We start from the raw sequence: 17,417 nt of genomic DNA on the forward strand, positions 1-17,417 counted from the left end.
ACAGGTTAAGAAGAATCGTTAGTGTTATTTTTAGTCTAAGGTAAAACAAGAATGACCAAAAACCAAGGGGCAGGGGGCTGGGAGGAAGGACCAGAACCAGAGCCAGTGAATGGGAAGCGGGCGCTGGCGAGCCGTTAAACATAGCGGACGTGGTGTGGAGATCCCTTCCTTATCCCAGGTGAAGGCAACAGGGCGAACACAGCGGACCACAGCGGCTGTCCTCGGCGTCCATTCCTGAGGCGGTCGTGCCAGCAGAGCTGCATGCGTCACACACACACACACACACACAATGTCTACACACTTTGACAAATCACTAAGAACAAAGCAATGCAATTATCACACACCAAAGCAACATGCTGCTACTTGCTACGAGCGCCATACGGAAAGCCACGAGCAAGCCATTGTTGTTGTCAATATTAATTTTTATGCAGGTAAACCATGTACATCATCATAATCTACAGTATAAACATTATGTTACTTTTCAGTACAGTGTCCATTTCTTCGTACACATTTTCCCCATCATTCTACAATTCTGACAATTCCCTTGCGCTGGAAGCTCTTTCCAGCTAGCGAAACACAGCGATGCACCACTTACTGGATGCCTCCCCCCCCCCTCCCCCCGCCCCTTCAGCGTCTTGTAACACTGGTCTGACAGGTATTCTTGCATAGAATAGAAAGTACACTACTGGCTAATAAAATTGCTACACCACGAAAATGTGCTGCAGACGCGAAATTTAACCGACACGAAGAAGATGCTGTAATATGCAAATGATTAGCTTTTCAGAGCTTTCACACAAGGTTGCCGCCGGTGGCGACACCTACAACGTGCTGACATCAGGAAAGTTTCCAACCGATTTCTCATACACAAACAACAGTAGACCGGCGTTGCCTGGTGAAACATTGTTGTGATGCCTCGTGTAAGGAGGAGAAATGCGTAAATTCACGCTAAAGGTCGGATTGTAGCCTATCGCGATTGCGGTTTATCGTATCGCGACATTGCTGCTCGCGTTGGTCGAGATCCAATGACTGTTAGCAGAATATGGAATCGGTGGGTTCACGAGGGTAATACGGAACGCCGTGCTGGATCCCAACGGCCTCGAATCACTAGCAGTCAAGATGACAGGCATCTTATCCGCATGGCTGCAACTGATCGTGCAGCCACGTCTCGATCCCTGAGTCAGCAGATGGGGACGTTTGCAAGACAACAACCATCTGCACGAACAGTTCGACGACGTTTCCAGCAGTACGAACTATCAGCTCGGAGACTGTGGCAGCGGTTACCCTTGACGCTGCATCGCAGACAGGAGCGCCTGTGATGGTGTACTCAACGACGAACCTGGGTGCACAAATGCCAAAAAGTCATTGTTCTGATTAATCCAGGTTCTGTTTACAGCATGATGATGGTCACATCCGTGTTTGGCGACATCGCGGTGAACACACATTGGAAGCGTATATTCGTCATTGCCATACTGGCGTATCACCCGGCGTGATGGTATGGGGTGCCATTGGTTACACGTCTCGGTCCCCTCTTGTTCGCATTGATGCACTTTGATCAGTGGACGTTACATTTCAGATGTGTTACGACCCATGGCTCTACCCTTCATTCGATCCCTGCTCTATGCTACATTTCAGCAGGATAATGCACGATGGCATGTTGCAGGTCCTTTCCGGATACAGAAAATGTTCGACTGCTGCCCTGGCCAGGACATTCTCCAGATCTCTCACCAATTGAAAACGTTTGGTCAATGGTGGCCGAGCAACTGGCTTGTCACAATACGCCAGTCATTACTCTTGAAGAACTGTGGTATCGTGTTGAAGCTGCATGGGCAGCTGTACCTGTGCACGCCATCAAAGCTCTGTTTGACTCGATGCCCAGGCGTATGAAGGTCGTTATTACGTCCAGGGGTGGTTGTTCTGGGTATTGATTTGTCAGGATCTATGGACCCAAATCGCGTGAAAATTGAATTACATGTCAGTTCTAGTATAATATATTTGTCCAATGAATACCCGTTTATCATCTGCCTTTCTTCCTGGTGTAGCAATTTTAGTGGCCAGTAGGTTATAGTGTTAGGATGGTTGGCAAGAATGTGGAAGACTTAACCGTCCTAATTTCGACTACAGTGGCAATGAGCAGGCTGAAATAGCCCATTCTCATTCTGCAGGAAGATTCTCTCCCGAGCGCTTTAATCACGCACGATGGAGATTCAGAAGCGTCCGCATGTGGAGGATAGCATTTGTGGTCCTCCCTGGCTCAACAAAATTGGCCAGAATGCAATACTCTGCATCCCAGAAGACGTTGTCCACAACTTTCCTTGGTTTCTAATTTTTATGATGAATCCAGATTGTATTATTCCATACTCTGATGTTTTGTTTCAGGCTGATGATGACTGTTCCAACTTACATCAACAACTCAAATACTCATCATACAATCGCTCCCACATTTCGAAATCTCTTTGGGTGACGGTTCGTCCATGAATGTTGTGGTCTTTGGTCAATAAATGTGGGACTCAGAAGGTAAAATCTTTTGGATAACCCAGTCTTCGAATCATTTCCTACGCTGCACTACGTCCTGTTCGAAGTTTTGTGCGATTTAATCCACAGTAACATGTCTGTCTTATCTAATGAACCCGTCTGCCCTTTCCTTGTTGGAGGCACTTCCAGGGCGATAAATGCAAAGCGTCATGTCGCACGCTCGTGTTCTCATATGTAAAGTGTTTCCTCCATATTCAGAAACTGCTGGCGCCTGTGGACACATCTACATCTGGACGCAAGTCCACCCCCGGTAGCTGAGTCAGTCCTAAGGGCCGGGGTCGGAGATTTTCTCCGCTTGGGACTGGGTGTTGTGTTGTCCTAATAAGCATCATCATCCCATCCCCATCGACGCGCAAGTCGCCGAAGTGGCGTCAAATCGAAAGAGTTGCACCCGGCGAACGGTCTACCCGACGGGAGGCCCTAGTCACACGAAATTTACATCTGGACGCAGAAATCGGAGACGAATTTGAGAAGAACTTTTTTCCTTTAACAAGGAATTTAGTGAGAGCACGCCTCTGAAACAAAACGTTACATTCGTGGGTACGGCTTCTGATAAAATGACAGAGTTTCTGACATCACAATTTATACACATAAAGCCTGTAGATTACGATAATGAAGAGCTTTCCATTACGTTTTTGGAATTGCAGCTGTAACACTGGCTTGTTCGCGACTTTGCATATGACTCTTATGCTTGGCCAATTTGCATGGACACGACAGCTATTTCTTTATTTCGACCATCGAAACTAATACATTCACAGAGCGTAAGTTATACAGGTAACTGAAATCCGTTTATTTTCACCTTCTGATCAGCACTCTAATTGTAAGAACTGTACCTGAGAGACTTTGTCCTGGGTTCAGTTCCGCCATTGCTCCCCATCTAATTTTCCAGTTTGCAAGAATGGCGACGTTACTGCCTCCAAAATTGTCTGTCTCATTAGAACAGCGTGTATTTAATCCACTATTTGCTCATTTCAGTTAGTAGCCACCTGAAGCGGATGGGTAATGAATATAAGCCACATGACATCCACATAACAATCAGGTCAATCTGATTTAATTTTCACATTAAGGTATTTCGCGATCACATTACTTTTTAGAGAGTACTTAATAGATAAAATACATTCCAGGCTTTGAAGAAGTTTTTTGCGGTCGAGGGGACTGACGTGTTGACTATGTAGCACCTTAGCAAGTGCCTGGTTACGCAACAGATCAATCATGTTTGATTACAGTCATTTGAAGTTTGTTGAAAACCGACATTATTTCCAACGACCCTGTATATTTGCATACAACAATGATAATGCTAACCACTACTGACCAATTATGGCTAGTATTAACTTTCAAGTAGACAAAACCATGCACATGTCATGCATCCAAACAACAAGGTGGCGGAAATAATGTCTTATTTTAATAAAGTTCAAATGGCTGTGAAACCATACGAAAATGCTAATATGCGGTGGTCGTTTAAAGACTCCCTTTGTCTACTGCAATTTAAATTTTATTTTGTCAGTTACCAAATGTTCGTGGAAAAACTGCGGATACAAACAGTGGTTTCGTTTTTAACACACACACACACACACACACACACACACACACACACACACACACACACAAAACGCCGATGCCAGGTACGATTACTTGCTCATTTGGTTAATCTTGCACAGGACAGCTTTTAGTAAATGTTTCTCATTACTTAGTTTGTGTTATCTTCAGGTATCTTAGATGTTATATTAAATTTTCAAGAGTTGCGTGATTTAATAAGTAAAGGCCTTTGTAGCACCCTGTTTCGCAGAGCTTCCCATAAGTGAAACATCGCTGACAAAATTTCACTTTTGTTCACTTTTCGGCACATCGGAAAACGATGCCAGCGTTTCCTGGATAAATATTTTTTATCCCCTTACATGCAAGTCTAGCTAACATCTTCGCTTTCCGCCTACGTCAATCACAGAGCGCTGAACGGATTTCAGTTACACACCATTAATGCATAAGAAGGGTATCTATTTGAGATAAGGGACCGTGGTCTGGAGTCGAAGGAGTGTAATGTTGTAATAAAAAGTCTTTCTTCTACCTCTGACAGCGGATCTCTTCTACTACAAGCTATTTGCTTTCTATATTTTGGGAGGAAGTAGTATGGCCCACAACAAGAATAGATGGTCTAGCGCACATGGGTTCGAAAATGCATACCTTAAAGGCTAAGAGCACTTTTTCATCACTGCTCCTGTGAAACACGTCTCTTGTACTGAGCAAGCGCTCATAGCACTTAAAATATGCATTTTAGGGGCTATAATAGACAGTTTTTCCCTTGTTCCGGTACTGCCTCCTCCCAAAATATGGAAAAGTAAAGAGCTTGAAACAGAAGACGTCCTCAGTCAGAAATAGCAAAAAGATTTTTTGTTACAACCTTGGACTAGGTCGTTTCGGGACCAGGGTGCCTTGCCTCAGATCGATACATTTACCCTTCTCCATCATACCAGAAAGTTTGTATCACCATCACGGCATCACCTTTGTACATCATTCCGACGCGCATCCATCTTCTTCATAATAATGGTCAAATGGCGACCTTAAGGTTACGTGCATCGAAATTTCAGATAAAGGAGGGTGCAACTGTGTTCATAAAGTGTTGGGTAAAGAAGATACCCAATTTCTACTGATACAGCAATTCACTACACAAGCTTTCTATTTTTTACAATCTCTACTGCAGCTCTTATTTATGTACAAATTTAGATTTATTTAAACAGAAAATTCAGTTTGGTGAGATTGTTAAATACACAGATTAAAACTACTCCGCTTGGACAAACTCATGCATTTCTCATTTCACAATAGGAAAGTGAAAGATAAATTTGAAAATAAGAATAAACAGGAGTGCAATCAAAAGATAAGACACCATGCAACAGAGAACAAAAACAAAATCATCAAACAATGTATAGCTGTATTTTATGTCCTTTACATAGAGAAACTTACATGCTATAATCCCAAAACATTCTGCTTATTCCTATACTAAGACGCATTTCCTAAGCGTCTGCTCTGACACCTCCGTTCTAGTTACTTTTTCATGAACATATTTCCCTGTAATGTTGTTTCGTGGATATCCCTTCAGAGGCTCTGAGCTGAAGCATTTTTCAACACTTCTGCTTTACAGTGTTTTGTTAATAATTTTTCACTTGCAACGTCGTGGGTCGCCAATTTACCTCTTTCGGATAGCTTTAAAATTTTCCCTCTCTTCTTTAGTTATTAGAGCACTCTTTTTTGTTTGGTCAGCCAAGCAGTTTCTTCGAAACTCACTTTTCTAACAACTACCGCAGATTAATGTATGAAATCACTAGTTCCACTCTTTCAGTACTTTGTCATTCAAAAAAATAACTTTAACGTCGACATCACTATTTTCAAACCGCTAAGAGACTTCGTTTTGGTTTCAGATTAATTAAAGCAAAGACGACAGACTAAAAGTTAAGTTTACACGATGGAAACATGCTGAAAGTTAAGAAACCGTTTTTCCACAATTGTGCTGTCCTCCGCGTAAAATTTCAGATAGCAGTTCAAATCTTCATTAGAGGAAGGAGCACAAGACTGACTGCAACTGAAGCGAAAAATCCAGTGGCACTTATTTCGATTTTAGTTGCGTCTTCATCCATGCAGCCTCCTAAAAGTTAATTGAGAGTACTGGTACGTATTTTCCTTCACTTCTGTCCATTGAGGAGCCTTCAGGGTGTGGTTAAACAAAGGGAACTCCGCCCGTCGTCACATACCATCTTCTTGTTCCATATTTTGCACTTCTGCGTTTGGTGTTACTAATGCAAATGATACCGGCAATATGCCGTATGTACACATCTCTTGAGAAATATTTCGGACACTTGCTTCTTCTATCAGTACAGGCTCTTTATTATATGTTCCTGAGATGATTGTTATTGTAATCCGCTGTGGGATATCCAGCACTGCGCTGCATTTCGTCAAGCTACAGATCAGCGCCTAAACCGCGAAACTAGTAAAGCGTCTCCATGTCAGTTCCATGCCACACTATCTACATTAACTGCAACACAGTTACATGTCCTCAGTTTCTGCTTCATCCTTCCCAGTGACCTTTGTACAGTCGAATTCAGTCACTGCACTGTATTTCAACCTGTCCTCCAGTTCATTGACAACTACAGAGTCATTTTTGCCTTCCCGTTATTAACTTGCACCATCATACTAACTTATTTGAACGAGAATCCAGGTACCTCTTGGTGTTATTATCACATTCATGTATCTCATAAGACTCGTCAGAAGTCTTCAGGGTGATAATTTTATTTTTTGGAACGTGTAATGGGAGGCGACCTAAGTAAAGACTGCGCATGAAGGTTTTCGTACGATTGACAATGAGAAAGAAGAACGTTGTCGTGATCTGAATTATAAAAAAATGAAGTTGTTGAACTATGGCTCTGTATTCATAGACGATAGCAGGATCTCAGTATTGACTTCAGGTGATGTAAAGATATCATGAAAAACAAAGCCAGAGATTATAAACGCGTCGTCCCTAATAACAAAGAAATTCTATAATTGCCTTAACCGATTTAGGAAAACCACGACAAAACTAAATTCGGGTGTTCGAAATGAGATTTGAACCGCCGACCTCCAGAATGCGAGTTGAGTGTCTTAGCCGCTGTCCTCATATCTTTCGGTAGCAGTTAGCAGAGAGTAGGCCTCTTAGCACGACAGGGATATGTTATGGTTGTCACTCCATCCCAGTATTATTTCCTAAAAAAAAACTGATCCTTTTGCAAGCAGTTATTGGGTTTGGCACTGATTGATAGAATTGTTGGATGCCCTGCTGACAGATATCGTGCCGAATTCTGTCCAACTGCCGAGTTATATCAAAATTCCGAGCTGGATGGAGGACTCTGGTCATAGTGCTCCAAACGTTCTCAGTTTGGGACAGGTCGGCGACCTTTGTGGCCAAGATAGGGTTTGGCAAGCAAGAAAGCAAGCAGTAGAAACTCTCGCCTTGTGCGCACGAGTATTGTCTTGCTGAAATGTAAGCCCAGGAGGGCTTGTCATGGAGGGCAACGAAATGGGACGTGTAATATTGTTGTGCCGTAGGGGTCCTGCTATGAAATGAAATGTCACACCAGACCATCAGTCTGGACTGTCGGGCAGTATGATGAAAGACAGTCAGGTCGATGTCCTGTCACTGTCCGGGTGTCGCCAGACACATCTTCACTGGTCATCGGGGCTCATTTCGAAGCGGGCCTCATCACTGAAGACAATTCGACAATTCTAGTCCAGTCAATGATATTCCAGACCTAAGACGTGTCCGGAGACTCCTCAGACAGAGATGGGATTTCGATCTAACTGTCTCCCACGTTTTCAGTATTTTGGGCAGTGCCAACCAGCTCGGCAATTTGACGATCTAACGCACCAAATGGACAGAATCTGGCGCGATAGCCTTCAGAAACATATCTAACAATGTATTAATCAATGCCAAGCCGAATAACTGCTTGCATAAAGGCCAGAGGTGGACCAACGGTTATTGACTTGTTCAATTTTTGGAGCTCTTTCTCTTGAATAAATTATCCAATGTTTCTGAAATTGCATTCATTTGTTTTTTTTTGTGCATGTATGTCACATCTGCTTATTTCCTTACCATTCGAATAATTCCTTCGTAATGCGTATTTTTTTTTTATCATAGAGCGTATATAAACCGCAAACCGCTTAGGTAGCTGAGATCGCTAACGCACGACTGTGTGTTGACGCTCGGCTCGGAGGTAGCTGGTCTGAATTCTGGTACTGGAAGTAATTTTAACGACCAGTAGTTGGTCAGCAAGGAAAGGAGAGGTTTCTATGAGCGGACGATCTGGACGTGTGTCTGTCAGAAAAAGGAAATTTATAAAACTGGATGTCACGAACTGATATATACATATATATATATATATATATATATATATATATATATATATATATGTATATCTTAAGCTTTTGACAATGTTGACTGGAATATTCTCTTTCAAATTCTAAAGGTGGCAGGGGTAAAATACAGGGAGCGAAAGGCTATTTACAATTTGTACAGAAACCAGATGGCAGTTATAAGAGTCGAGGGGCATGAAAGGGAAGCAGTGGTTGGGAAAAAAGTGAGACAGGGTTGTAGCCTCTCCCCGATGTTATTCAATCTGTATATTGAGCAAGCAGTAAAGGAAACAAAAGAAAAATTCGGAGTAGGTATTAAAATTCATGGAGTAAAAACTTTGAGGTTCGCCGATGACATTGTAATTCTGTCAGAGACAGCAAAGGACTTGGAAGAGCAGTTGAACGTAATGGACAGTGTCTTGAAAGGAGGATATAAGATGAACATCAACAAAAGCAAAACGAGGATAATGGAATGTAGTCAAATTAAATCGGGTGATGCTGAGGGGATTAGATTAGGAAATGAGACACTTAAAGTAGTAAAGGAGTTTTGCTATTTAGGGAGCAAAATAACTGATGATGGTCGAAGTAGAGAGGATATAAAATGTAGACTGGCAATGGCAAGGAAATCGTTTCTGAAGAAGAGAAATTTGTTAACATCGAGTATAGATTTAAGTGTCAGGAAGTCGTTTCTGAAAGTATTTGTATGGAGTGTAGCCATGTATGGAAATGAAACATGGACGATAACCAGTTTGGACAAGAAGAGAATAGAAGCTTTCGAAATGTGGTGCTACAGAAGAATGCTGAAGATAAGGTGGGTAGATCACGTAACTAATGAGGAGGTATTGAATAGGATTGGGGAGAAGAGGAGTTTGTGGCACAAGTTGACTAGAAGAAGGGATCGGTTGGTAGGACATGTTTTGAGGCATCAAGGGATCACAAATGTAGCATTGGAGGGCAGCGTGGAGGGTAAAAATCGTAGAGGGAGACCAAGAGATGAATACACTAAGCAGATTCAGAAGGGTGTAGGTTGCAGTAGGTACTGGGAGATGAAGAAGCTTGCACAGGATAGAGTAGCATGGAGAGCTCCATCAAACCAGTCTCGGGACTGAAGACCACAACAACAACATGTATATCTTTTGTTTAGCTGGCAGTATTGGCGTTCGCTGTATTGCAGTAGTTCGAGTAACGTAGATTTTCGTGAGGTAAGTGATTCATGAAAGGTATAGGTTATTGTTAGTTAGGGCCATTCTTTTGTAGGCGTTATTGAAAGTCGGATTGCGTTGCGCTAAAAATATTGTGTGTCAGTTTAGTTATGATCAGAATAAGTAAAGAGAGAACTGTCTGAGTACGTTCAGTTTTGCTCAGCTGTTTGAAAATCAAATAACGTAAGAGTTTTTCCAGCACTGTCATTTTTTAATTTTGGAAGGGCAAGTTTCATCTTTAAGTAGTGTCTTACGGAGCGAGGGCGTCACACTGTCGGCGGTGAGGTTTGTGTCAGCTGCCGTCTTGGCGCTGTTCGGTATATATAGAATATGTGCCGGCACCGGCTTTCGTTTTCTCGTTTCGCTCGTCTATCACCACCAGTGACGCAAGCTAGACACTACACTACACACACCCATTACAGTTGCCTGCACGACACAGTTACACTTAAGATGCAGCTTCCACACATATCCGAAAAAACTGCCATTTTCAGCAAAGCAAGGAGAGAAAGGTGCTACAGGATGCATCATTTCGCTGTCACCATAAATAAACATCGGCGAACTGAATTTCAAACCAGTCTGATCTGATTGGACACATTCAATTACTCGTATAATTAAAACAAAATATTGCTTTCAGTGAGAACCAAGATTGTGCTTTCTGAAGATTCTGGGCTTCGCAAGTAACACTCGATGCGCAGTCTTTTTTTTAGGCTGACTCCACCTTCGCTTTTTTGTTATGGTCATGGTTTGACGCAGTCTTTCATTTCTGTCGCTTGACGGGAATGACTTTCACTTCAGGACAACTACTGCGTCCGAAATCACCAACGATCTGTCTCCTATAACGCATATCTAGCCCTCCTGTAGTTTTTCCATCTTCCATCGCTTCAACTACATTTTCCAACAACGACATACGATCAAACATACATGCAGCTACTCTCGCTCTTCGTTCCATTGCGTTCTTTATTTGGTACTTTTCTCGTTGACAGTACAACATATATCCATTCCTTGCGACTTTTCATTTCATTTTTTACATGTAACCAAATTTCGCTCCAAACACGCATCTTTTCCTGGTCTTTAGGGTTATATTCGTCGCCGCACGCAGCCGTTTCTTTTTCGTCATTAGAACTCTGTTAAGAGCGTCCGTTATGAATTTCACTTTGGTCGTTAATAAACTCTACTACCATCGCTAATTCCTTAATTCTTATGCTGTATTTAGGATTTGGAATGACGAATGGTAACCTCACGTTCGCCGTTCTGTGCTGAGTTGGGGAGAGTGAGCTCACGTTGAGGTTCCGTCTAGCGCCAACACACTTCCATTTGAAAACGACGTTCCCTTCCGCTCTGTTACGTTACGTCTAATATGAGTCGAATTAAACATGGCGGTAGGAGTATAGGTACAGATACTGCGATCATAGCTTACTTAACATGTATCCACTTCAGTTTGTCGGTTGTTTTTTTCTCTGTGTTTAACTGTTTTCCCGGAAACACATCACATAATTTACCATCTGAAGTTTTATGTACGACCGTAATTACTCCACGAAGTGGACTACGGCTGTCAGTATAGACTATCTATTTTGCGTCTATCTGACTTACTGCCCTGGAGAAGATACACATTAATAGCTTACATATTGCATGCGTACTTGGAGGTACTCCGCTTCCAGCGACGCTTGTGGGCCGAGTATGGCACCACGGCCGGTCGTTACCATTGGACCTTCATGGCCTGTTCGGGCAGAGTTTAGTTTTACTTGGAGATACTATTTGTTGTTGTTGTTGTGGTCTTCAGTCCTGAGACTGGTTTGATGGAGCTCTCCATGCTATTCTATCCTGTGCAAGCCTCTTCATCTCCCAGTACCTACTGCAGCCTACAACCTTCTGAATCTGCTTAGTGTATTCATCTCTTGGTCTCCCTCTACGATTTTTACCCTCCACGCTGCCCTCCAATGCTAAATTTGTGATCCCCTGATTCCTCAGGACATGTTTTACCAACCGGTCCCTTCTTCTTGTCAAGTAGTGCCACAAACTCCTCTTCTCCCCAATTCTATTCAATACCTCCTCATTAGTTATGTGATCTACCCATCTAATCTTCAGCATTCTTCTGTAGCACCACATTTCGAAAGCTTCTATTCTCTTCTTGTCCAACCTATTTATCGTCCACGTTTCACTTCCATACATGGCTACACTCCACATAAATGCTTTCAGAAACGACTTCCTGACACTTGAATCTATACTCGATGTTAACAAATTTCTCTTCTTCAGAAACGCTTTCCTTGCCATTGCCAGTCTACATTTTATATCCTATCTACTTCGACCATCAACAGTTATTTTGCTCCCCAAGCAGCAAAACTCTCTTACTACTTTAAGTGTCTCATTTCCTAATCTAATTCCCTCAGCATCACCCGACTTAATTCGACTACATTCCATTATCCTCGTTTTGCTTTTGTTGATGTTCATCTTGTACCCTCCTTTCAAGACACTGTTCATTCCGTTCAACTGCTCTTCCAAGTCCTTTGCTGTCTCTGACAGAATTACAATGTCATCGGTGAACCTCAAAGTTTTTATTTCTCCTCCATGGATTTTAATTCCTACTCCGAATTTTTGTTTTGTTTCCTTTATTGCTTGCTCAATATACTGATTGAATAACATCGGGGAGAGGCTACAACCCTGTCTCACTACCTTTGCAGTGCTTTCCTATCAGTCCCCTTCGACTCTTATAACTGCCATCTGTTTTCTGTACTAATTGTAAATAGCCTTTCGCTCCCTGTATTTTAGCCCTGCCACATTCAGCTTTTGAAAGAGAGTATTCCAGTCAACACTGTCGAAAGCTTTCTCTAAGTTTACAAATGCTAGAAACGTAGGTTTGCCTTTCCTTAATCTTTCTTGTAAGTCGTAAGGTCAGTATTGCCTCACGTGTTCCAATATTTCTACCGAATCCATATTGATCTTCCCCGAGGTCGGCTTCTACCAGTTTTTCCATTCGTCTGTAAAGAATTCGCGTTAGTATTTTGCAGCTGTGACTTATTAATCTGATTGTTCGGTTGTTTTCACATGTGTCAACACCTGCTTTCTTTGGGATTGGAATTCCTAAAAACATAAGGCTGTATTTACTAATCCGCAAATGAAGTAAATACTGATGTAATATTGCTCAGTATAACGTCCTCAGTCATCATTAGAAATACCTCCTCTTATACTCCTAACACACTGTATTTATTCAAAAGGTTGGAGGATGGGTAGATTGGCTTAGTAGATTGTCCAAACATATGTCTAGGTCCACCAAACAGTCCTCTCCATCAGAAGTTACTAAACCACTATGGTTAGAGGGCTTGACAGGATGTGTGTAGGTTTGGTCTTCCCATTCAGTGGTTTCGCTTTCTGTGGGGAGCGTGGTAAAGAAGCAAATGTAGATGTTTTGTGACTAGACTTCTTATTGGAGTCACCTGGTTTTTGTGTGTTTGTTAGTTAGGAGTGCTCGACATCAAGGTTATCAGTGCCCACCTGCTTTTCTTTGGTACTCAGCACTGGCGGGTCTGGCAAGTTAACAACTGCAGCAGTGCCTTGGCAGACACAGCTAAAAGCTCACGCGGATGTTCTAGAACCTACGTGGTGAGTTCGCAATGAGGCATGTGACTTGGCTAATGTATTTGTTGCTGTCTGTGCTGAGGCATCAGACTTGGCAACTGATTGCTCCACGATGATAGAGAACAACATTGTGAAAACTGCAGGTTGCAGAGCCTTCAAAATCTCTCTCCCTCTTTTCCATGTATGACACAAAGCTCCTGAATCCCCCGCTGCTGTACACACAGACCACATGCCTTTAACCAGAGTGGATGTGCACTGGAGCAGTTACCACAATAGGTTGTCAGGTGCACGGCGAGCCTGGATCCTAAACATCTAAACCACATCTTCCACAGGTTGGCTTCCCTTTGCAAGCTGCAACCGTGTGCCCAAATCTATGGCACTGACAGTGAGACATGGTATTGGGGACTTGTAGACAGACTCTAAGATACAAGGAACTATCTTTCACATATTCAAATCCAGTCCACGTCTTTGTACTTGAAATAGCCTCGTGAGAAGTGACCAGAAGCAGATCGCTTAGTGGCGCCTCTAGTGGGGAGGGTGTGTGTGTGCTGAGCTACCTGTTGAGCTGCAGGTCGGCGCGCGCCCTCTGCCGCGGCCCGCCTCGGCGGTGCCATCTGGCGAGGCGTCGCAGCTCGCGGTGTTTGTCCCGGCACTGTGCGCGCAGCCGCCGCATGTCCAGCCACGAGGACACCTCAGCCGGCAGCGGCGAGCCCTCCGGCAAAACCTGCAACACGCCACACACATAAACATGTCACATACAAAGTGCCACTGGAAGAAACGAGAGTAACCGTCTGTTTAAACAGCTTGAGCCGAGGCCGGCTCGCGTTGATGCCGTTTGTTCTTTGGCATTTTGTCACAATCGAGTGGCGTCTTATTTCTCCCTGAGTTACTACTATAACGAGTTGCTGACATGCCTCCGTCAGTGGCAGCAGCAGCGCTTATCGATTGTATGTCTACATCTACATGATTACTCTGCAATTCACATTTAAGTGCTTGGCAGAGGGTTCATCGAACCACACTCATACTATCTCTCTACCATTCCACTCCCGAACAGAGCGCGGGAAAAACGAACACCTAAACCTTTCTGTTCGAGCTCTGATTTCTCTTATTTTATTTTGATGATCATTCCTTCCTATGTAGGTTGGCTCAACAAAATATTTTCGCATTCGGAAGAGAAAGTTGGTGACTGAAATTTCGTAAATAGATCTCGCCGCGACGAAAAACGTCTTTGCTTTAATGACTTCCATCCCAACTCGCGTATCATATCTGCCACACTCTCTCCCTTATTACGTGATAATACAAAACGAGCTGCCCTTTTTTGCACCCTTTCGGTGTCCTCCGTCAGTCCCACCTGGTAAGGATCCCACACCGCGCAGCAATATTCTAACAGAGGACGAACGAGTGTAGTGTAAGCTGTCTCGTTAGTGGACTTGTTGCATCTTGTAAGTGTCCTGCCAATGAAACGCAACCTTTGTCTCGCCTTCCCCACAATATTATCTGTGTGGTCTTTCCAACTGAAGATGTACGTAATTTTAACACCCAGGTACTTAGTTGAATTGACAGCCTTGAGAATTATACTATTTATCGAGTAATCGAATTCCAACGGGTTTCTTTTGGAACTCATCTGGATCACCTCACACTTTTCGTTACTTAGCGTCAACTGCCACCTGCCACACCATACAGCAATCTTTTCTAAATCGCTTTGCAACTGATACTGGTCTTCGGATAACCTTACTAGACGGTAAATTACAGCATCAACTGCGAACAACCTAAGAGAACTGCTCAGATTGTATTGTATTGTATATTAACCGAGGACCTACAAACGATGGAGAGGCTCCGTCCCCGCCGCAGCCGCAGTGGTCCACAACCCCACGACGACTACCGCAGTCCACTTCACCCCTCCGGCGCCCCACACCAAACCCAGGGTTATTGTGCGGTTCAGCCCCCGGTAGACCCCCAGGGAACGTCTCACACGAAACGACTGTAACCCCTATGTACACGTACGTGGAGAACTTGTTTGCACAGCAATCGTCGACGTTGTGTAACTGAGGCGGAATAAGGGGAATCAGCCCGCATTCGCTGAGGCAGAATGAGAACCGCCTAAAAACCATCCACAGACTGGCCGGTTCACCGGACCTCGACACAAATCCGCCAGGCAGATTCGTGCCAGGACCAGGTGCTCCTTCCCGCCCGGAAAGCCGTGCGCTAGACCGCATGGCCAATCGGGCGGGCTGCGCTTATCGATACTGGTACTGCTGTACCATCTTTGGTGTGACCGCCATATTTCCGTGTGGTGGTGTGTGTGACAGTCAGTCGGGTGGGACACAGCAGCGAGGAAGTCTCCATGGCGCGCAGTCAGGCCAGGACTGCTGGCGGCATGCACAAGCTGTCAGATTGTGAGGCGCTAGCTGCGAGAGCTACAAAGTTCGTTGCCCACCGAACCTGTACACTGAAGTTGAGTGATCAGTTAACCTGTTATGAAACCTCAACTGCTGTGACATCTCTCCGTTCATTGCCGGTTGTTGCTTCCTGGGCTGTTCCTGCTAGCAGCAACGTGTGGTATATTGGAGTTGGCAAAATTTTGCAGCCGTCTTCCTGTATTGTCTTTAACTATTAAATTGGTTGTTACTTATCGGTGAAGTGCACCTGCAGTATTTTCTGCCTTGTGGCCGTTAACGCCCCAGTTACCTGCGCTGGTCGTTAGCGTAGTTTTCTGGCAGTGTGTTTTTTCTCGCCGTGTTGATGCTGTCTGGCACGGCGTGTAGTTCGGCAGCCTTTTAGTTCTTGTTCATATTTTTTTCTTTGAGTGGTTATTGTGCCTAGGCTGTTTTTAAAAAACTGGCTCTGAGCACTCTGGGACTTAACTTCTAAGGTCATCAGTCCCCTTGAACTTAGAACTACTTAAACCTAACTAACCTAAGGATATCACACACATCCATGCCCGAGGCAGGATTCGAATCTATGACCGTAGCGGCCGCGCGGTTCCAGTTTGTAGCGCCTAGAACCGCTCGGCCACCCCGGCCGGCGGCTGTTTTTAGTCACCAATTTTGAATACGTAGTGCTGCTGGCAACTTTGTACTCGGCTGATACTTCCTGTTGTCATGCCACTGATCGGGCGGAATTGATTAAGTTGTTGGTCAGTCCTTCAGCCAGCCCTAGGTCGGGTTGCCTTACGCTTGGCTGCCTGTCTCGCCTCACCTTACGTTAGAGCTATCTCCTCAGGCCGACCGTTGGAACACTTCTGAGCACTATTGTTCTGTTGCTTTTGGATAGTGATTTCCATTTTAATCTGAAGTACTGTGGGAGGCCTCCAGCCGTCTATTAATTTAGTTTGTTTTAATTTTAAAATAAGGCCTTCAGCCGACTTAAATTAAAATTTGAAGATGGATTTGTTTAGAAACTAAATTTTGAAAGTATGTTCTATCTGAAATTCTTGTTATCCAGGCCTTAAGCCTTGTGCTGTTCAATGTCCAGTGTGTGACCTTAAGCCGAGCTTTTACGTGAAATATTTTTAAGATAAGGCCTTCTGCCATCTTAAATTAAAATTTGAAGATCATTTGTTTAAAACTAATTTTTTTAAAAATTTGCTCTACCTGAAAGTCTTGTTATCCAGGCCCTAAGCCCTGAGTTGTTCAACGTCCTGTGTGTGGCCTTCAGCCGAGTATTTACGTGAAATATTTTTTTAAGTAAGGTCTTCAGCCACGTGTATTCTTTAAAGCAATTTTTTATAACGTGTGTTCAGGCCTTTAGCCGTTCTTGTTTTTGATGCGGCTTTGCGCCTTTAGCCCAGGAGGTATCGCAAGTTTTCTTAGCTAGGCTTTCAGCCATATTGTTTTATTTGATCCTTTTAAGGCAATGTGTAAGTAAGTGGTTCTTAGGAAAATAAAAGTTTGCGTGTTTTGTGCAACTGAAAGTAACTGGTTACGGCCCCCTACACTATCATAACCTGATCCGCTCTATCCTGCGAAGCCAGATTTCACAGCTGTAACTTATTTTACTAAAGGTTGCCATGTTGTCCCGATGGCCTGCCACCGTCCCTCCTCCGGTGGTAAATTCAGTGATACAAACGTTTTACAGGCCTCGCAAAACTGTGCAGCAAAGATGTACACTATCTGACCAAAACCCAGCTAAATCCCCCCCACCCCCCCACTTAATGCAGAATTGATCACTAGAAATCACAAGAGGTTGACCAGCCAGTCTAACAGGAGGCGGGGAATACTGCGTTATCACTAGAGAAAT

The 17,417-nt window shown here is 43.7% G+C and overlaps 1 protein-coding gene across 2 annotated transcripts in view; it reads right to left on the reverse strand.

The window, feature by feature from the left end:
* Positions 1-17,417, reverse strand: part of LOC126461788 (uncharacterized) — a 425,449-nt gene that overhangs the window by 204,100 nt on the left and 203,932 nt on the right. For both annotated transcript variants that reach the window (XM_050096024.1, XM_050096023.1), the window contains exon 3: positions 13,736-13,902. In XM_050096024.1, the coding sequence (XP_049951981.1) occupies positions 13,736-13,902 (167 nt within the window). The remainder of the gene's footprint in view (positions 1-13,735; positions 13,903-17,417) is intronic.

Source organism: Schistocerca serialis, chromosome 1 (genome assembly GCF_023864345.2).
Source record: "Schistocerca serialis cubense isolate TAMUIC-IGC-003099 chromosome 1, iqSchSeri2.2, whole genome shotgun sequence".
NCBI lineage: Eukaryota > Metazoa > Arthropoda > Insecta > Orthoptera > Acrididae > Schistocerca > Schistocerca serialis.